At 39.2% G+C, this 22753-nt stretch overlaps 1 protein-coding gene across 13 annotated transcripts in view; it reads right to left on the bottom strand.

The window, feature by feature from the left end:
• Positions 1 to 22753, bottom strand: part of FGGY (FGGY carbohydrate kinase domain containing) — a 298819-nt gene that overhangs the window by 103374 nt on the left and 172692 nt on the right. For 10 of the 13 annotated variants that reach the window (XM_030455591.1, XM_030455592.1, XM_030455587.1 and 7 more), the window contains 3 exons: positions 12881 to 13107; positions 10637 to 10748; positions 8544 to 8695 (listed from right to left, as the gene is read on the bottom strand). In XM_030455591.1, coding sequence (XP_030311451.1) covers positions 8544 to 8695; positions 10637 to 10748; positions 12881 to 13107 — 491 coding nt within the window. Of the gene's footprint in view, positions 1 to 8543; positions 8696 to 10636; positions 10749 to 12880; positions 13108 to 17880; positions 17961 to 22753 lie in introns of those variants that run through there. The other 3 variants (XM_030455597.1, XM_030455600.1, XM_030455599.1) reach the window with 3 other exon arrangements.

Raw genomic sequence — 22753 nt, 5'->3', positions numbered from 1 at the left:
AACCTGTAATCTTTCAGTGAATCTTTTTTCCACAGTTGGGACATTTGGGAGCTTTCAACTGCTTGGATTAGCCAGTAACAATCAGCTTTAAATCCACACTACAACACTACAGTTGTCATCACACCATGTACAGAATTCACGTGAATATTTAACAGAAATTTATCTTTGCAAACTCTACCTCTCTGTAAAATTTCCTTGAAATGCATAATACAGAAAGCTGTAGGAATGCCTAAGTTCCCATGTGAAAAAAGTTCAATGTTATTTCTTCAGCTGAGGGAATAATTGAGCACAGCTACAGAAAAACCCTCCAATTAAGAACATGATACCTGCAAGCTCCTGACATTTCCAAACTCCTAAAAAACTCTTCTACCAAGATATACCATACCATTCCAGCAGCATACTCTGAGTAAGCTAGTAGTAAGGAAAGCAAGAAATCTATTGGAAGAGGCCATTCTTTGTTTTTGTCTCCAGAGCTCAGTCTTATTTCAGATGATGATAGCAATTCATATTCTTAACATTTCTTTTCCACAAATACAATTTCCACACTTGCCATAGCAATCAGACAGCAATGAATGGGAAGAAAGTTTCCCCAAGAGTTATGTTGCATTCTAGTGTAACAAAGAGTGAGCATCAGTGTCCTGCAATACAGCAATACCAGCCAATGGCCACCTCTGGTCTCAGGGATTAAAATAACTACAGAATATGAAAACCAAACACAAGTCAGTGCTGCTGAACACAAGGTTCAAAAGTCAGATTTCCACAGGAATGTAAGGTTACTTCAAAATCCTCCAGCAGCTTTTAATAGTTGAAACAGAGCTAAGTTTTCTTGCTTAGGAGCAGCTCTTGTACTAAAAATGCAAATCATAGCTGGGGTCTTCTGAGCATGGAACCCTGCTAGGTGGCAAACCTTCAACAACACAAGGTAAGGCAAAAGTTGCATCCAGCAGGCTAAAGAAGAGCAATAGTTGATAATACATAAATTTTACTAATCTAAGCTCTTCTGCATTGGTAACATACCTGACATTCTTCCAGAAAGAACTGAAATAATTTGGCTTTTAGTGTTAATTAGGAAAGAAATTGCATTGAGAATAACTATCCCCTTCAAACAACTCTGTTTCATCAAGGATACTCCTTGGACCCTTATTCTATTACTTCAAGAATTCCTCAAAGCCACATGTTAGTGACACTAAATTTGCAATTTAATGAAGGTCCAAATGATTCACTCTTTGGCATCTTGATGCTTTGTCATCACTAATTAGTACAGACAAAAAAAAATATCATAGCGTGGCCTGATGCATTTTCCAAACAAATCCAAAAGTCTCCATGTTTTCGACACTCACTGAAGTTAATTCTAATTTATTTTCACTCACAGTCAGGAATTTGTAACCACATTAAAAGGATTGTAGAAAAGATCTGGGAACATTCCCAATGCTGTATTCATATCCTGCAACGCACCCTTCAAACTTACTTGCAAAGAAACAAATCCAGCCCTTCTATTTTCCAGGGATATTTAGGGAGTTCCCTCTCTTCACTTCTTTCTCTCTGATTATTTTGGGTGTTTTTAACAGCTTTACCTCCAAACAATAATTTTGTATTGTTTTAAACATATTTGTTGGCTTCTTAATTGGACCAAAAATACACAAACACTCAGAATTTCACCTGAGCTCCAGCACCCAATACAATTTTTTGGAGACATCTAGAGGCAAAATCTACTTGGGAAAGCTTCAAGAACTTTCACATTCATATTTTACTGGTTTGCTGAGCTACAGGAAAACTTGGATTTCTACTCTCACTTATTATGTCTTCTTCTTTTAAGATCAAGAGATCTTTAGAAATCTAGTGTTTAGAAAACACATTTTTTTTCCACTAGAAGCAAAATGCATATATAAACACTGAAGATATCTTGACTTTTGTTTTTGCTAATACAGATTGAATATGAATCAAATTATCTGAAAGAACATCACAGACAGCCTTCATAACAGATCTCTGCTGGCCATGGGATTAACCAAAGATGGACTAGACATAAGACATCTGATTTACCACAGCATATCAGCCTGAATTTCATGGTGCTTTATCAGCCAAAACCCACAAATTCAAAATCCATCTCAAACTCGTGTTACAAATCTAGATTAAAACCAGAAGGGGCAGATGGAAGCAGGAAAACGTTTACTGAAAAAAAAAAAGATGATGTGAGCATTCAAGTTACATATCAGGTCAAAATCTAAGTCATCTGAAAATCAGAAAAGACTCATTCACTAAAGAACCATCTGCTTTTCCCAACTCAACCTTAAATCTGAATCTCAAGCTCTCAGGCAGTCTGTAATAGTGAGGTAATGTAGTGTACCAGCCTCTCTTTTTCTAAATTACAAAAAACAAATATGCATTGTGTGACAGAAGAAAGAGAACAACTGAAGACCTAATGCACACTAATGGGTATATAAGAAACTGATGTTCCATGCCCTACTCCAGTTCAGGCAGAGCAAGAGCTTCGAACTTGGCTGTCCCACACTTCAGATCAGGTGCCAAGCATGTGACAGAGCCATTCAGATTCCCAAGATGGACTCTGAGCAGAAATAATATCCCTGCCAGAGCCAAGGCTGAAAACTGATTTTGCAACTACCAGCTGCACCCAAGTTACCTGGTAAAAGTTAACTAGCTGACTTATCAGATTGATCTTGAAGCTGGAACTCGGGCAGAGGGTAGAGGAGGGGCTTGGAAAGTGACCTTTTAAGAGTAAGGCTACTGCCAAGGCTGGAGTAAACTTCCTGGAGTAAACACAATCTCTGCCATCAAGACGCTGAGACACGTGATGGTATTTTCAGATTCCTGTGGCACCCTGAGCATAGCACCAGTCAGGCAAGCATCAAGGTCCAGGTCAGAAAGGGCTCCAGAGGGACAGACCAGGCACATTAAAGGCTGAGTTGGCAGAAGCTGTAGCAAGGCAAGAAGGAACATCTGCATATATGTTGTAGCTAAAAGCAAAATTCAACAGTCCAAAGTACAACTTCTGTGCATGTCTGCACTATGTATGGATTTTGATACCTCAGAGCTGTTTTAAACAGCACTTACAGCAATTCTAATCAAGAGTTCAGTTCCAAACGCAGTAGCTTAGACCAGTGCTCACTCAGGGAGGAGATGCTTATTTATTTTAATGGCAAAATCTTACCAGTCACATTCAACAAAACAAAAAGCCAGCTGCAAAGGCAGCAAGCAAGGGAGAAGACATGCATCAACAATGAAGCTACTGCCAAGCTAATGCCAGTACATCTGCTATTCCTCTTCCCTCCACAGCCAGGGCAAGAGATGTTTTAATTGTTTCTGCAAATGATCCCATTGGTCACTGCAAGTCATGGATGTACAGACAGAAGAACAATGATTTAAAAAAAAAACAAAACAACAAAAATAGCAGCTGTAACTGAAGATGTGAACAGTAACATACAGAAAGATCACTGATCACTATGCCAGGAAAAAAAAAAAACAACAAAACAAACATGCAAGAAAACCACTCAAAAGCAATTGATTTTAGTTATTAACTGAAAAGGAATGATATGCTAGCCATTCACCCTATGAAGTGACTCTTGCTAACAGGAGGCTTTCCTTTGCTCTCAAGCACCATATTGAAAATAGAGTTGTGAAAACACACTGGAGGAAGGCTGCATTTCATTTGGAGATAGCTACCAAGTAAATACCTGCCCCCAGTCCAGCATCCCCCACCCATTTAGCATAAGCTACAGCAACTCTGATTTAATGGGACTAGTATTTCTGAGAAATAACTGATGGGTAATGTCATGAGTATGAGGAAAACATAACAAGCATCCTTTCAGTTTGGCACAAGCCATAATAAAATTTCCAGCCAGAAATTAGTAAATAAGATTTCTTCTGCTGCTGCCTCTGGGAAAAACATGTTAACAGGCTAATTCTGGAGCTGGACAATCCTTCACTGCAGTTTTTACATTGCTCTGCTTAAGCTATGCTCTCACTGCTGTGGTGATGGTTTGCCAGAGCACAGACATCTGTGCAGTCACGTTGTACTGGCAAACATTTGCATGAAAATAATTTTCAAGTCAAGGAGTAGGTACCTACATTTTCAGCTCACATGCACACATTGACTCACCAGAACTATTTACACACTCCTGCAGTTAGGGAATATGCAATTTGTCTTCAACCAAAGTCAACAAAACACACAACCTGTTTAGCAAAGCTACAGAAAACATACCTGCAGCTACATGACTAAAGAATTATTGCAATAATATTTTGAAAGATAATTCTAAATAATGAAGAAATCTGAGGAAATATCAGCAAGAGGAGTGAATTTCTTTGGTTATTGTAAAAGATCCAGTAACCAGGGATTCCTTTCCTTCTCAGAGAAGTTTACATTCAAACTTATCTTACTGACTTCAGATAAATTCAGTCTGATTTTTCTTTCAGTTAGTTTCTAAATATTTGTGACAGGATATTGATTCTTTATTTCTACTTAATTTACAGTTGATGTTCTTAGTTCAGCTGACCACATTCAAAAGTCAAATAAGACTGTATCCACAGAAAGTAATATTTGAAAAAACAATCACATATTCATTTTGTTTTCCATTACAGATTTAACACTGGACTCTCTTTATCACCACACACGATCTACACAGTCAGAGAAACACAATGCTCCTCATAAGTGGACCACAGATGTGCACACTTTAACAAGACTGCCCCAGAGGCTATACAGTAGCTGAATTCAGTTGATCATTTACTGCAAACAGCTGTCCTCGACATGCAAACTCTGCTTGCAGTGATGGCTTTGTCACATGAACACCTATCTCCAATCACAGACATTAAGACCACACAACTAATTCCATGTAGATTAACCAGGGTGCTAGAGGGTAAAATGATTTGGCAGCAATCAAAGTAAAAATGAATGTCAAAAGATCTCAAAAGACATATTATGGCCTTCACAATCTAATTTCTTAATTCAAAACCAAAATGCAATAGAGATGAAGAGCTGGTAGAACAGAATAAGGTCCAAAGCCTTCATTCTGTAGTTAAGTCTCTGCTTGTGTACAGTGAGAATGTATGGAGATGAAGAGAAATCTTCAAGAGAAAGCTTTACAAGGAAAAGATGTTCAACAAGCAGCAGATGACAGTGACTTGAAAAAAAACCTGCAACATCCCTCTGTAAATAAACACAAATGAAGTGTAACAGGAAAGCCACAAGAAAAAAGGATCAGTGTCTACTTCTTGTACAGTGACATCATCTCATTCCTCATAGCCCATGAGGTCATCTTCAGTTCAACAAGATGATGATGGGGATGGAAAAGCACAGTCAGGTCACTTTAGCCTTCTCCCCCTTCTCCCTCCCTCTACATTACTTTCAGCCAGTTCAGATTAAATTTGCTAAGTCATACTCTTTACCAAAAATTTTAATTGCTTAGGGGGAAATTCTTCACATAATACAAATCAAATTCCTTTCTTTGAGGCACAGTCTAATCACTCAACACTCAGGCTGCTTAATCACAAAGTTTTCAAATACCCCATTTAGGTAAACCCAGGGCAAATATTGAGAAAACAGAACCTCCTTATGTGGCCTTCCACACTCAGGCTAGCATCATGCAAAGGAAGAGGGAGGATTTCATTGCAGTGTACACACAATTAGCCTACAATCCAAAGATTCATTTAGTATCAATACCTCAAGTAACTTACTTCCAAAAGTGCACCTAGTTAGTCTCCTAAATGACTCTCAACAGACTAATTCAGTTTACAGACACATTTGTGGAATTTATCTTGTATTAGCAAGGCTGCAGTTTCTTCTGACTGACTCCATGAACATGGAACATGCAAAAATCAGGGAAACACCTTGAATATTTATCAGTTAGGTCATAAACTCCTAAAGAGCAAAGACTCCTCTAAGAGCAAAGACTTGATCCCATACCTCTCCAAAGCTAAAATGTTTAACATTACATACCCACATCTCAACTGCTTACCACCTCCTCCATAATAACTGTTGCTGTTCCCTCTCATGACCTAGGTTGAGGTGCTACTGTAGATGTTGCTTAAGGTCTCAAGTTACACAGGGTAAGGTTCATAGAATCATAGAATCCTAGGGGTTAGAAGGGACCTCGAAAGATCATCTAGTCCAACCCCCCCTGCCAGAGCAGGGCCACCTAGAGTACATCGTGCAGGAACGTGTCCAAGCGGGTTTTGAATGTCTCCAGTGAAGGAGACTCCACAACCTCCCTGGGCAGCCTGTTCCAGGGCTCTGTCACCCTTACAGGAAAAAAATTTTTTCGAATATTCAACTTGAACCTCCTATGCTCCAATTTACACCCATTACCCCTTGTCCTATCACTGGTCATCACTGAGAAAAGCCTAACTCCATCTCCCTGACACTCACTCCTTACATATTTGAAAACATTGATGAGGTCACCCCTCAGTCTCCTTTTCTCCAAACTAAAGAGACCCAGCTCCCTCAGCCTTTCCTCATAAGGGAGACGTTCCACTCCCTTAATCATCTTAGTAGCTCTGCGCTGGACTCTTTCAAGCACTTCCCTGTCCTTCTTGAACTGAGGGGCCCAGAACTGGACACAATACTCCAGGTGCGGCCTCACCAATGCAGAATAGAGGGGGAGGAGAACCTCTCTTGACCTACTAACCACACCCTTTCTAATGCACCCCAGGATGCCATTGGCCTTCTTGGCCACAAGGGCACATTGCTGGCTCATGGTCATCCTCTTGTCTACCAGGACCCCCAGGTCTCTTTCACCTACACTGCTCTCCAGCAGGTCAGCCCCCAACCTATACTGGGACATTGTGTTGTTCTTCCCCAAATGCAAAACTCTACACTTCCCCTTGTTGAACTTCATCATGTTTCTCTCTGCCCAACTCTCCAACCTGTCCAAGTCTCTCTGAATGGCAGCACAGCCTTCCGGTGTGTCAGCCACTCCTCCCAGCTTAGTGTCATCAGCAAACTTGCTGAGGGTACACTCTATACCCTCATCCAAGTCGTTGATGAAGATATTGAACAACACCGGTCCCAGTACCGACCCCTGAGGGACTCCACTAGTCACACACCTCCAACCAGATTCTGCCCCATTGACTACAAGGTTAAGCAGTTTAACTGCATGTCTTTGCTAGTCCACTCAGGATGCAGTAACTGTCGTGTGAGCAGCTCAGCAAGAAGGTAAAAAAAAAAAAATCCCCCCTCTTAAGGACAATAATCTCTTTAATCAGCATGTCAGGAGCTAAAAGGGGACATATGAGCAAGCCTGCTCTGTAATGCCCTTCTTCTACTAGGCAATCTCTGCTACTGGATGACATGCTGGGCAAGGTGAATTCTATTTCCTACCCATTTGCTCACAGTGGGAAAAAGCCCTGCAATACCTGCTCTCCCCTTCAACATCAAAGGACTTTGAGGCCATTGCTTAAACTTAGGTTTCTGGGGGATCACATTAGGAGACCCTTATCTGGCCTTTCCTGATCAGTCAGATACTGATATTCCAGACTCTCAATTTAAAAATGTTCTAAACAAAAAGGATTCATTTAAGGTTTTTACAGATTCACTTTCTATTATTTATAAAATATCTGACATATGATACTCACAGCTGAAGAAGGAAAGAACCAGTAAATGGATATTCCTGGTTCAGAATAGCATCTAAAAGCAACATTAATTATCCTTTGTTATCACTAATCTGTCAGTACCTGCTGCTACCAGATAATTCTTTTGACTTTCTCCAGTCTGCACCTTGTTACTATGTAATATTTCAGGTTCCTAAAGGTGCTTGAAACTGGCAGCAAATAATTTACATTTGGACTTTATTAAAATGACAGCAAGCATCATTGAGACCAAATGTAAAAGCCAAATTGGAGAAGGTTATAAAAAATTTAGGTGGCAAGCATTTCTCCTTTTATCTGACAGCTATTATTAAAGGGCCATATGTCATCCTGTAAGACACAAAATTTAAACACCAGAGACAGAGGTAGAGTTTCACATTATGAGCAGGGCACCTTCCTTCTGCAGACAAATGGGACAGAACTAAATTGAAGCTCTGATGAATTTCTCCACCAGCAGCCAAAGTTAGCACTGTTGGATACAAGGCCTCAAAAGCAGTACCTCTGGCCAGATACCAAATGGTGAGATGGTGTGGTTCTCAAATTGCTATAAATCCAGCCCAGAAATAGCATGTATACCCCTGCAAGCACTCCCAGCTTCAATACTTAGAGCAGGAACTACATCCCCATAACTAAATATTAGGATAATTTGGGAGTAATTCATTACGTGGAACTAGGCTTCTATGTATATCTAACCTTAAAATTAGATAAGAAAGGCATATGAAAATGGTGAAAATGCTGAATTTCACTAAAATCAAAGATATTTAGAACTAATTGAGAGGAAAATAAGAAACTCTAAACATTCTCAATGCAATTTAAAGCTGGCCTTCCTTTGCACACCTTTGGGTTCAACGCTAGGGCTGAAGACTTTCATTTTTGACATTTCATCCTCAGAAATTAACAAAGGGCATTAATCATCAGCAAAACCACACCACAGTCTTAGAGGTACTCACTTCCTTTAGCCACAGCAATTTAGGTGGCTGCATTTCCACAGACATCACTCCCCCCACATAACTCAAAACCCTGTGCTGTGTTGCATTGATGCGCTCGACTTGACTGACTGCACGATGGTCCATCCACATAATAACATTCCTGTAGTTTACTCCTTGGAAGAAAAAGAACAAAAGAGATTATTTTAGGTCTGGTTTAACCCCACCTAAGTGCTGTAAGTTAACAGACTCTAAGCTGCTTCATGTTTTCACTTCTGCATCCCAATTTTATTTGCATTAGTTGTCCACTGTAGATATCTGAAGATAAAATTATAGCCCTCTGAGCCACCCTTAAGACATGAATGCTGACTGAAACAATCAGGCTTGTGAGCAGCCAAGAACTTAGAAATGCCATATTCTTGTGGACTGCATTTCACACAAAGAACCCAAACTTCTTGACAAAATACACATATTTAGTCCAAAATAAAAAGAAGCATTTCAGTAACTAAGAACTAAAAATGCGACAGCTGAAATGAACTCAGCTAATCAGCTAGCTAGATAGTTACAGGAATTCTCTTTCTCCTTCTACTGTATGAGAAGATCTACCCTAATTAGTTTCAGAAATACAGTTTCAGAGGGGTAATTTGCTGAAATACTTTTATTTTGCACGTGGAACTAAAAAGCTTTTGGTGAGTCTGCATAACACATGAAAACAAGAAGGAAAAAAAACATTTTATGAAAATTAACCTACAGAGGACCTGCTAGACAGGTGGAACAGTCATCCAGGTGACACTCAGATTTCTCTCTTGCTGGGTACACTGAATGGTCAACTTCATGACACAACCATCCATGCATAAGCTCAAAAAACATACTCCAAACCAAGGCAGAAGTATGTGGCATATCAATATTTATAACATATATTAAAATACAATTTAGAATTGTGAGACTGCCCAAAACAAGACCATTGCATGCCTGTAGCAGTGTGATAGTAACCCGTGCATTCTCATCTTTTTATTTAACAGCATAAATTCTAAGTTTTTGAGATACTAGAGAATAAAAAATGAGAACTGAATTTGACTCAATAGACCAAAATAGTCCCAGACATCATTAGACATTGAACAGATTATAAAAGACTCTCAAACTGAAAAATAAATATCCTCATCTAAATATAGTGAAGGACATTTGGGGGGCAAAGCTGTTCTTTTGAGAAGGATAGGAGATGACAAATACATCTGAGAATAGAAAGGGAACATCAAAAAAAAGCGATTATGGCTCTGTAACTACTGATTTTGCTCACACCTAATCTTAAATAGGATTCACTCGAAAAATGTGCATCACAGACTTCTTGAGTCTTCTGAATCATCTACTCAAAAACTAAAACATTTTTTTTAGGAAAAGGTCACAGAGTGTTCTGAAGCTTAGCACTCTCCTGGACAAAGACAGAACACCAGTGTAATAAAATACACAAGCTGAATCTCTTGCCTGCAGCTCCATGACAGAGTAAGCAGTAATAACACTACATTTTTAGCATTCCTTTAGCCAGTGGTGATGAGCATTTATACACACTATAAAATCTGTGATCAGTAAAGTCCAAAGGAGGAGATTATAGGTAGAAAAAAAAAGAAAGTATAAATTTCTGTAGTGAAATGAGGCAACCAGGTGCCACTAATTGCCAGGGAGTGAGCATGAGCTTGTGTCAAGCCCACCTGTGCCTAATTAGGGTGGGCCCCCACTGAGTACCTTTTATTGGCCCCCTGGTCCTGCTCATGCCCAGTGGGGGCCCACCCTAATTAGGCACAGGTGGGCTTGACACAAGCTCATGCTCACTCCCTGGCAATTAGTGGCACCTGGTTGCCTCATTTCACTACAAATTTCTCCAAGAAGCAGTCTGTCTGAACCAAGATGAATGAATTTGATCTTAGGATGTCAAACATTTAGCCAAACAGTTTGTAATTCTCATCTCAAATTGAATTTTGCAGTAGAACAAAAATAGTAAAGCCAGAAAAAAGTCACCCTAAGAAATAGATCTCTATCATCCATAACTTGGCATTTGGATTAAATTGTAAATTCACTAACATCAGTGGCAAAACATGCACAGGAACTTGCTGGAGTCCTACCTTCACAGTTGACAGCCAAAGGTTGGAATTGTTTATCCACAACAACAAGAGAACATGTAGCATCAAAACCAATCCCTCGAATCCGGCTGGAATCTACTCCACAGACAACTTTCTGCAAACATACACAGCACCCATGAATATAAATGTATCAATATATGTGCAGGTAACAAGTACTAAACAGTACTGAAAATTAATAACAATTTATTTTGTTGCAAGAAATGCAAGCTCAAACTCCAAAGTTTTTGACATTTGGTATTATTTAATATCTTTAATTAAAAATCCAAATTTAAAAAATCTTTTGCTTTCTAAACTGAATGCAAAGGTCCAGAAAAAGCTTTTTAATAGCTTTTTAATCCATCTAGCCACAGCCTTGGATGAAAGCAGGAAGCATGAAAATATCAAAAAATGAAGGTAGCAGAAAATTTGTTAATTTTCTCTCTTTTCTAAAAGCTTGGAGTTGAGATGCATGTGAGACATGGATACAGGGTTAGGGCCAAGTGTTTCCATCAGTGACTTCACCCAGTTCCCACCTGTGGAAGCAGTGACTTTTCTAGAATTGCTCTGGTAATATTGTGCCACAGTTTTTTGTCTTGCAATAGTGAAGTATCCCAAAAATAAAAGTTGGCCAAAACCTGTAGCAGTTATAATACTTCTGCAATGCACACCTTTTCAAAAGCTTTGCTACCAAGAGATTGGACAGGATACTTTTTGAAAGATTTTCCAAAAAAATCACCACAACCCCACAAAAGGCCTAAACTTCATGGTTTCCAGGAGCACTGGAAAAGAAAACACAACACTCACATGGATTAAGTGCCAAATGAGGTTGCAAGACACCTAAAATGTAATGCAGTAATAAATTGCCACTTCTCAGCAACAATAAAAATATCATTACTTTAATTAATACTATAATGAAAGACTTTCACTAGACTTGCTATGGTGCCAGTCTTTTACTGGCTCTGTAAAGCTATGGTTTCAGACCATATTTTATTGCTTACATATAAGAAATTGTATTTAAAGAAGGCCAAAGCAAGAGCAAACCAATTCACAAAGAGAAAAATCAAGTAAGCAGAATAAAAGATTTGCTCTGCTTTATCATCAAGCTGGTTTTCCTTATCACTCCTGTCACTCCCTTCTTTTCCTTCCTTCCCCCTCACTGCGTCTCCTTCATCTCAGGGCATTTCTGCAGAGCCAAGCTCATTAATGTTTGAAAAGGCTGATCAATAACAAGAGAATGGGTGAACTGTCCATCTCCAAATTACCAAGCACATCATGAATATTTAAAAAGCCAACCTTAGAACATGGAGAAGGCTGGGGCTTTACTAAGAGCGATGAAATGGCCTACACATGCACTGTCAAGCAAGGTCACTGATTAATTCCCTTTTACCACCAGTACATGCAGGCAGACCCTTAGATCAGAAGTTACAAACTTCCCCTTACACTTAGGTTTATTTCAATCTGGTTTTATGCTTGACACAATCCACAAAATGCATAATTTATTTTTGTCTTAGAATAATGGACAGGCACCTTAATAGAATCACAGGTGAGAGACACTGTGTTAGGCAGCATCCACAAACCAGATAATACAACTTTTCTACACCAAATGCCTCTGTGACTCCAGTGCAGCACAATGCACATCTTTAAATTACCAGGTGCTGAGCAACCTTGACTCCCCAGAGAACTGTCTCATAGCTACAACACACACCAACAAAACAAAACCCACAGAGATGAATCCTGAAAGCAGCCTTAAGTCCTTTCCCTGAGCTGACAGCTCAAAGGAAGGCCTTGCACTCTATTTTCAGTTGCAGTACAAGCTTGATTCAGCCTGGCCTTCAGCTCCTTTCCTGTGTAACAGAAATGGTGAGGTTACATCAAGTTGCCTTTAGTGCACAAGGATAGTTACAAGTTATACAGAAACACATAACTGGATGTTAAAGGCCAGTAACCGGAAAGTCTTCAACTTCCAAAACTACAAGAGGTACCTGCAAGACATTTGCCAGGGGAAGTTTAGGTTAGATATTAGAAAGAATTTCTTTACGGAGAGAGTGATCAAGCACTGGAATGGGCTGCCCAGGGAAGTAGTGGATTCTCCATCCCTGGAGATATTTAAAAAGAGACTGGATGTGGCACTCAGTGCCATGGGCTGGGAACTGCAGTGGTAGTGGATCAAGGGTTGGACTTGATGATCTCTGAGGTCCCGTCCAACCCAGCCAATTCTATGATTCATTTACTTTTTTTTTCACATACCTTTGTGACTGAGCAACAAGCAGTCCAGATGTCAGCAGAGGATTGCTCGTAGTGGTCTGTTTGGGGCTCCCAAATTTGGATTGGCTGCTCTGCATGTGCCACTACTGTCCCAAATTCATCTACCAAAGCCGCACGAACGCTTCCTGACCCAACATCAATTCCAATGTAATATTTTATTGGGTCCTGCTTCATACTGTGCATTTTTAATAATACCTGTTGTGGGAAAACTGGGAAAAAAAAAAAAAAAAAAAAAAAAAAAAAGGTTTAAAAGCAGATAAGATGACAGATAAGGGAAAGCTGTGCTGAACAGGACAGGAGGGATGCACTGCAGGCACCCCTTGGCTGGTTACTCTTTTTTGCAGCAAGCCTTCACTTGGCATTTTTTTTAAGTAACTTGAGTTTTCAAGTCTTGCATTAGTTGTACTTAATTTTCTTCAAATGTTTGTATACTATTTGCATGGCACAGAATCTCCTGAAAAGTAAACTGTAAATTTGCATGTAAGAATATGTGTGCTATGATAAAGTTAATGCACCCAGACAATCAAGGAATTGAACTGTGCTCATACAGCATCATCCCACAGAAAGAGAAAGAGGGAAAGAGACATGGAAGGAAGGATGCAGATCCAAACTCAGCAGCAATCAGGAGCTGGTGCTTTACACAGAATGGAGATTTCTTCTGGTTTTTTTCCTGAATTCTGGCATTTGCTGATTTGCCAAAAACAAAAAAACACACAAAAAAACCAAACAAAAAAACCCAAACAGAAATTAAAAAAATGCAGAGGAGCAGCATATTACTGCTGGATGAGATGGTGAGTCAGGCTCAATTTCTGCAGAATCTGAAAACCATTTCCCCTCCCAAATAAAATGGTGTGGTGACAATAATTAAAGTAAGTAAATGATAATCTGGTATAAATTACCTAATTTTGAGCCCTTCCCCGCCCAGAAAAAAAAAAAAAAAAAGAAAAAAAGAAAAAAAACCCATGTGAAAACCAAAACTTGTTAGGTTTTAAGAACTTTTTCCCACCAATGTACACAATTTAAAAGATTCAGAAAATAATTTGCTGAAAAATTGTTGGTTTATGAGAGCATCCCACCTCTGCCTATTCTCTGACCATCGACAAGATCAAAGTACAGTTAAGTAAATTAATTCAATTATTCACAATGAGATGCTTATTTCTCTCTATTAAATTTAACTAGCTGACATTTAGTACAGTGACAAATGAACTATGCGTAACTTCTCACAGTTTGTTCTTAATTAATAGTTAGAATTTACATCTTAATCAAGCTGGAAGAATGCTAAGAGATGAGACAAAGTATTTGAAATGTCAGATGAGTACCAAGTTTAGTGCCTGTATGAATCTATTTAGCCTCTGAAGCACACAAAACTCAGATGACACATAGCTTCTAATTTCCAGAAAATTAATAGATCAATAACAATTTGATGGATACACAGTATTTATAAGAACCAAAATGGTTCTACTTAAAGCCAGCCCATCTCTCCTGAAGAAGTGCCCTAGATTATTTCTGTATATGCAGGATGGGTCGGTTAGAGGGAAGGACATGGACCCAAGGAGCGAAAGAGTTGGAAAGTACTGCTTGGTAGAACAACACAATTATTCACGTTTCAAATTAATCCTTTTGTTTTGTTTTGTTTTAAGAGCTAGAGTTTAGTGGTACACCAAAAGTACACCAAAAGGCTGGTAGAAAAAGCAGAGGAACAGAAAATGGTGAAACTCTTCTTTCTACCTTCAGGCAATTATTGCTGATCATAGAGCCACAGAAACTGGGGCTCAGCTTCGGAAGCAATGTTTTTTCCTTAATTTCTTCAAGACAGAAAATCAAGTCTTCCTTCTCTCCAAAAAACCCAAAAAAACATCTCAAATACAAGTCTTGGGTATCAGTCTGAACACAGTGTTGCCACAATGCAAATGGCTGTTGACATCTATAGTTGTGACCACTGCTGTTCATGCCTACTACAAGTCTATCACAAAAGGTAAAAGGTGAAATAAAGAAAGAAAAAAAGGAGGGGGAAAAAAAGTCCCCTATTCTCAGAACACTCAAAGCATAATCCCTGCATTATAATCAAGCAGTGTAACTGCTGAATTAGGACAATCTGCACATAGTGTAAACCAAAACCTTGGCTAAAAAAAATATTACCCAAGCTTCTTCTCAACTTGCCCCTTAAATGGCTCATGGAAATGTGATTAGATCTGTTATCACAACCTGTTCCATACAATCACTTTGAACTGCCTGAATCTCTCACATTTCATGCTCAGCCCACCACTGCTGAGGGCAAGGGACTGGCTTTTTGTTTGTTCTTTGGACATCATCAGCCCAGGGAGCTCATCACTAAAGCACCTCAACAGGCTGGTACAAACCAGAGCTGTTTTCATACCACGTTCTGCAGCCACCATGGCAGGGGCACTAGAAGTTGTGCACATCATTTGCTTCTAACAATACCAGAAACTAGAACAAACTCAAAGCTGAAGAGCATACTGCTCTACCTGCTCCCGTTCACCATACACATTCTGCCAGTAGATTAGGTGCAATACACACTTGTTAAGCAAGGTCATCTGCTCAAGCAGTGAGCCAGGAGTCTAACACACCTAGGAATACTGGCAAGAAAGCTTGTTCTGTTTTCCTGGCCCTGGCTCTAGAACCTGGTCTAACAAAAGCTGATGTCTCTGTCACAGAGAGGACACTGATACCTCTGAGTATCAGTCATTAATACTGCATCTGTCAGCTGGGGATACTTACAGCAAATGTTGACTTTTTAATTTTGCCCTCCATCTCCTCAAAGCTTAAATGGATGGCTGCAGATGCTGCTAGCTACTTGCAGTAAATTTTACTATACAGAAATTGCATAAGACTGTCTCTGATACTATCTCACAGATTTCCCTCTTTTTCCCTATTTCAGCACTGCCTTAAGCTGCTGACTCATAAAAAGAAGAGAATAAACCACAAGCTGCAAAGTAGATATTTTTAACTATAGGCAAGTTTTACTTGCTTTTCACAAAACACAAATAGTAAAAGGAGTATTTCACATCCTGCCTCCTTCTCACACGCACATAATATTACTCTAAACTTTTATTTCTCTTCCTTGTATGGCAGCCTTAATTTTAGCTCATTAATGTGTTTTTGCTACTTTGAGAACAAGCTTAACAGATGTTGGAAAATTAAGCTCATAGTACCTCCTACTCAGCACTTCAAATTATGGCTTTGCATTGGATTCTTCCCACAAACATTTGAAACCTGGAATCCAATCAGTCCCTGTAATGTTTACTTTCCTTTTTTTCCCTTACTAAGCAAACAGGACTCACAAGTGAGTGACTGCACAAGAAGCAGAGTTTGTTTGTGAGCTCAAGCAGTACATATCAGTCTATGCATATCCACTACTTTGGTTTCGTATAGCTGTGGACAACTAACAAGGAAGAGTTCAGTAAGAGTCCAAAACCAAGAACCATAAACCTATTTAAACTTGCCTTTTTCTGAATCAAGTTCAGCCTACAAGCTCACCTACATTTACAATGCAATACATCAATATTTAAAAAAAAAAAAAAAAAAAAAAAAAAGGCTAAAGGTAAGTATTAATCCTTTTTTTCAAGCATGGCAAGCACAAAGTTACCACGGCAGTTTCAAAGTATAGCACCCCTGCACCCCTGCAATTGGATCTGATCTGCTTGCAAAATTGTCATTTTATGCCAAGGGTTTTTCTGGAATACCAGTCACTTGGAATACCACCTACTTGTCAATCATATGCATAAAAATCTCTGTTATCTCTAGGTCATAAGTGTCACCAATCTGGGACTCTGCTTAAAAGTATTTATTGAGAAGCTAAGGACTCCGAAGTGAGCTTGGTGGAAAATATTTAGCCACAGTACTTTAATAAGAATTGAAAGACAAAAGCTGTTATCCAGCTTTGTTTACAGATTGTTCCTCTGGTAAAAGAGGAAGCTCCAAATCAGAAATGAAGAAACACTTCAATGGAACTCAGAGGTAGGAGGTCCCAGCACAAACTTCTTGCTTTGGAATCTGGATACCAATGTGCAAAGAAAACTTTGTTGTGCAAATACAACTTTGTTTTGTATTTTGTATCTACTGATCTCTTAGCATAAAGCTTCTGCAGTCAAAACAATCATAAGGAAAACAGCAAACCAGAAACACAGTTTAAATAATAAGTCCTGAAGGTCCAGTCAGACAGGTCAATTCCTCATGCACACCATTCCTAAAATGACACCAAAATATTTGGAATATGGATGACGCAGTTTTAGGGACTTCTAAAGTGGTGGAAAACAGTGGTGATAATACCACTACCTTCTGTGCCCCTAAAGTACCTAACTCAGGAAGCCTGGCTTCTCAAAGACAAGAAAAGAGGCCTCCAAAACTTCAATACAGCTTTGCCTGGGATTGTACCATTAGAGAGTCTCATATTTACAGATTATTATTTGAATGTGCAAACAGAAAGAAAGGGAGAAAGAAAAAAAAATTTTTTCCAAAGATATATCCAGCTTTACTGTTTTAGTCTATGATTATAACTCCTAAGACAGGATAAGAATCCAAAATTCCCTCCTAGCACTAAACCAGCAATGGCCTCATTCTTTGCAAATCACAGCAGGGACAGAATGGCTTTTTAAACAAGCATTTATGATCAAAGGGCTACAGCCTATGATAAATATTTATATGGCCCATTAAATAATAGTCTGTATAAATATTATTCAAAATGTGCGTGCTGGAAACCACAGACTTCCCAGTTTATCCTTAAATAAATGTGCTAGTTTTCCCACATAGGCAATGAAGAAAGAAGAAAAAAAAAAAAAAAAAAAAAAGGGGTGAAACAGTAATTTGCAAAAATATTTCTCTTAAAAAAAGAAAATCCTTAACATTGCTTACTTTAATTTAAATGGAATGACTAAGTAACCAGACGACTGTTTCATTACAACTAACTACTAAACCCAGTTTGTCCTACTTTACTTCATGGCTATCAAGTTGCCAGGACGTACCTTTCTGTTAGAGCTAGGGTAGAGGAAGGCTGCACACTCACACCAAGTTGGAGCTCAGCAGAGGTATTTATTTGCAGCAGGGTTAGATTCTGTGCTATCGTGTGCTCAAGTACAAGGAATCAGGAAAGACTGGCACATTGGTTTTAAACTTTGATCTTTGGAACACTGCAGGCTGTCCAGGCGAGAGATCATGGATAAATAGTATGTTTTTATTACTGCAGCTGTGCTTTTCTATGGATTACTGGGAAATAGATTAGCAGGCTCAAATTAGGCTTCATAAACTTCATGTGAAATGATATAAACATGTTAAATAAAAGCTGCTTTTCAGTTGGAGAAAGGAAGGAGAATGAAACAATCATTTTTGACATTATATTGGAAATTCACCACTTTGCTGGCTTTCTACCTTCACAGTAAACTAAGAAAACTGGTCATGGTAGAGTGGCAAATCTCTTCTTGAAGACAGTGAACTCCCTTTCCTCTTCCAGGATTTTTAATTCCTGTTTGGATGTGAAGAGACAAAGAAGGCACATGTCTGTGTGGGAGAGTGGGAGCAGATGGGGAATTCTAACGCTGAGTTGAAGGGCAGTACTAATATAGAATAATAGCTTTAAATGCCCAAGGGGTTATGCTATAACTATTAACAAGCATTTATTTTTCAGCTACCCAACAGCAAACAAAATAAAAAGAAGGAACAAAAGCACACTTCATCTCCTCTTTTCCCTTCCCAAAACAGAAACACGTACATGCAGGAGATCTCCGTTTTAGGAATGTGAGGGCTATGTTAACAATAGCAAACCTGGAATAATTAAAAACCAAGCTGGAGAAAGTATGTCTCTTCACTAAAAACCAAGCGCTTCTAGATTATTTAATTCCATCACAGTTCTCTAGTAAAGGAGCTTTCTCACATCTTAAAACAAGAAAAAGCAGCTGCAAATAGTGGAAGAGACCTCATTTTTGTAGAAGAATCAGACCCAATCCCATAATACCTGGACTTTTCCACCAAAGCCTTCTTAATTGCCCTCCCCAACAGTAATGGAGTCTCAATAAATCCCATCACAGCTCTGAAAATATTCTACTACTTTCTAGTATCTCCTTTTCTCTCTATAAATTATTCACTATGCACTAATCTTCTGTAATGTCTCTCCTTATCTTTTTTTTTTTCCCCTTCCTCAATGTCCAAGACAAAGCCATTACTTCATCACTGCCTTCTGCCCTTTAATTATATCTTTTGTATTTTAAATACTTTCAGACCAAACTAATTCCACCTGCTGTGATGTAAAGCAAGACATAAACAAGTTTATTCTGGTTAGAGGACAAATGAAAATGACTAAGCAATTTTTTTTTTTAAATGAGATCCAAAATTTGCTTATTTTCAGATCCTACTGCCTACATAGATATGTCACTTATGAACATCAGAAAGATATCAGCATGACTGGTGTCAACAAATATCAAGCTCATAAATGTACAACAGGGTTGCATAGTTTTATACATCTTTATAGGCTGCTCTAGAAGAAATTTGTACTAAACCATAAAAATGGCACTTGCCTTCCAGTTCCTCTCTTTAACTCATACTGACAGATAGAGCCTGTAAGAGCAACAAAACATAAAAGCAACAGTATTAGAGAAGAGCATGGCTGCTCTGGGTCAGATGAAAGGTCCAATTAGGGACAGTACCCTGCCACAAACAGCATAAGAATTAAGAAAAGCATGTCTGCCCTTCTCATCCAGTGATACGTCCCCAGGACACAGTCTTCCTCCTGCTATCTATAGTAGAGGCACTTCCTGAGCCAGAAATTTTATCTTTAGGATTAGCAGACCTTGAAGGCTTTTTCTTCTCTGAATTTGTTTGTGGTCTGTATGAATACAGGGAAACTTCTGCAACTGCAAACTACTTTGGCAGTGAGCTACAGAGTTCTGTGTAAACATTGCAAGAAAAAGTCCTTCCACTTGTTGTGAGCGTGCCACCTGGTTGTTTTGTCTGATGTGTCTGAGTTCCTGAGCTAGAGGAGACATTAAGCAATTGCTCCCAATTCACCTTCTCCATGCAGTCATGATTATATTGCATCCTGAGCTGTCCCCAGAAGGTTCACTGCAGCTATCTGCAGATCACAAGTGATGAGCTGAACTCAGTCTTGACACGATCAGGTAAAGCAAAAGGCATTTTTCTGCTCACTGACTGCTCACAATGTGGCAATAATAAGTACCATAATACAGTGGAGTAGTAAGTACAAGTAAGCAGCAAGTAACTATATCAAGACTGCATAGAGATACTGCTCAGAGATGCTCACAGTAGAAAAACACATTATTGTCAAGTGACAGGAACAGAGAAAACCTGCTATGGAAGGCCAGGGATTTGGAACTTCTGGCCTTCAAAGGGCATCTAAACAGCAGAATCTGGGAGCTCCTCTCAACTATTTGCTTGGAGAAGATTTAAGACTACTGCTCACCCCATCAGGAAGATCCCAGCAAAGCTGCCCAGTCAGAGACAGTTTATCAATCTAGCAGTGGTAAACTGGGCTGCCCCATTTGCTCCCCAGCCTGTAACTATGCTGCACCACAGAAACAAGTTCAGCCCCCTCTGCTCCACTGCTCGGCTAACACCAGGAACTGCAGGAAACAGCTGCAGAGAGGAGCTCTCAGGAAAAAGGAAGGCTGAGCGAAGAGCCACAAGAACACAAAATGAGATCAGAAGAAACGACACATACTACCAGGGAAATCCAACACCTCTAAATCCCTTCAGAGCTCTCTTGGCCCTGCTTGGACTCGGACATCACTTCAAAAGCAAGGTCTAATCCTGCATCCATTAAAGTCTGTGGCTAAACTCCCAACCGTGTTAGTAGTTCAGGATTAAACTCTTGACACTTGAAAACATCACAGGTGCACTCACACATCTGCAGGATTTTGAATGTTTGCCATAACCTGCAATTTGTCAAACAGAGGAAATGTTGATCAGTTTATGCCAAGACACAATTCTCACGCAGAAAAACCTAAAGAATTCAAAGGGTATACGTAGCAACACCCCTTCTTCACCACACCCCTAGAACCTGCGATCAATACAATTCACGCACACCAACCTACTCAGATCCATTCCCTCCTCTGACACTGCAGCTGCACACATCCCTTAAGGCTGTGCTAATGATCTGGCAGACAGACATGTCCCAAATGACACTGCAGAATGCTTGAAGCTCTGAAAGGAGACACTATCTTGTTTACATTGACTGTGAGGGGAAAAAATGCCATCTGATTATTACATAAATTCTAGCTGTAACAGCTTCATGACTAGTTGAAAGGGGGCAACAGGCTCCAAAATGACTGATGGATCCAAGTGGTTGGATCCATCAGCTTATTAATCTAATGCTAAGGAAGATCCTTCTTATTTCTGTATCTCTGTCACTGTAACCCACACTGGACAGAAAGCACGATCTCTGTTCATTGCCTGTAACTGAGAGGAAGATTTTTGTACTGTGACTTTTGTATTTTCTGGTTCTCTTCTAAGCTATAAGAGAAATGGAGAAACAAATACAATAAACAACACAACAACAAAAAAATAAGCATGCAGTTAACACATCCCTGGCACAATAATATTAATTTACAAAACGTGTTCAAATTATAAAATTTAAATTGGAGTACAATGCAATTGAAAAGGCACAATTACAGCTCATGTAGCTTTAAACTGCACCCTTCGAGCAACCTTAGCACCATAACCTTTGATGCAGGGTACATTTGCTTACTCGGGATCCTGGGTAAATAAAGCCATTATGCTACTGTAGCATATGATACTCTAGCTTTTAATCAAATCTCTAGATTCCAGTCTTATATCAAGGTTGAATTTGGCCCTAGCTGGGTGATTATGTATCAGTAGATCACTATAAAAATAATTTGTTCTGAGTTCAGCGTTTTCTGAAATGACAAAACATCAAAATTAGCACTCTGGCTGAAATCCACTGCATTTCCCATCAAGGCTTACGCATTTAAGCAACATCTGAACCAACTGTCTATAATTACTCCTGGCAGATACTGGAACACTCAGGCCAGTAGTAGATGAAATGGTGAAATCAATTTTTAAAGACATGCTGTAAACCACTTCTTTCAAGATGCTCAGCCCAGAAGCAAACGTGTATATAAGCCAAATCCACAGTTTACTATACAGTATTTGTTCACTCTTGCATAGTAAGAATGTAAGAAGAATGACAGCACTAACTAATCTGTCATTTTAAAATTAAACATTTATTTGGGCTGTAATTCCAAAAACACTAGCCCTGAAGTTCCTGTCACAACTACTTAAGAGGAAGCGAGGCTGCACATTAGTTTAGGTTAAAAGAAACGCAAAATCTGCACAAAAATCAGATCGCTAGACAGCCCGTGTATGCGTAACATGTCTACATCCCCTTCTTTCTTACAGCAAAAGAATCACATTTGCTCATCTGAACCTCCTGAGTTCTCTTCCTCCGCCCTTTATACACAGCTGGGGTGAAGGGAGGAGTATTGTTTGCTTTGTTTTTACCAATGCAAGTCTTCTTTCTTAATGAAGGCAGATTAATCAGTCTCCTAATTTCAAACCCCCACAAAGAGAAGCCTGAAAGGGTATCGGACCAACACCTCTGTAAGTTCCCTCCAATGACTTCCTCAAAACATCTCAGGAGCCAAGAGCCTGTAAGCTTTCTTGCCTCAAACAGCTGAAGGTCACAGATTTTCAAAGTTCATTTTATGAACAGTCTGAGTGCTTTCCCTTTCACACATGGAAATGCAGAGGGAAAACTGAAGGGAGCTCAAGACAACCAAAACATAAGCCAAAAAACCCCAAAACAAAACAAAAACCAACCAAACAAACAATGTCTGATAAAGACATTTGCCTTTGAAAATTAAGCTCAGA

This window comes from Calypte anna, chromosome 8, assembly GCF_003957555.1.
Source record: "Calypte anna isolate BGI_N300 chromosome 8, bCalAnn1_v1.p, whole genome shotgun sequence".
Taxonomy (NCBI): domain Eukaryota; kingdom Metazoa; phylum Chordata; class Aves; order Apodiformes; family Trochilidae; genus Calypte; species Calypte anna.
The sequence above is the reverse complement of the archived record's forward strand: the minus strand, read 5'-3'. Positions and strand labels throughout refer to the sequence as shown.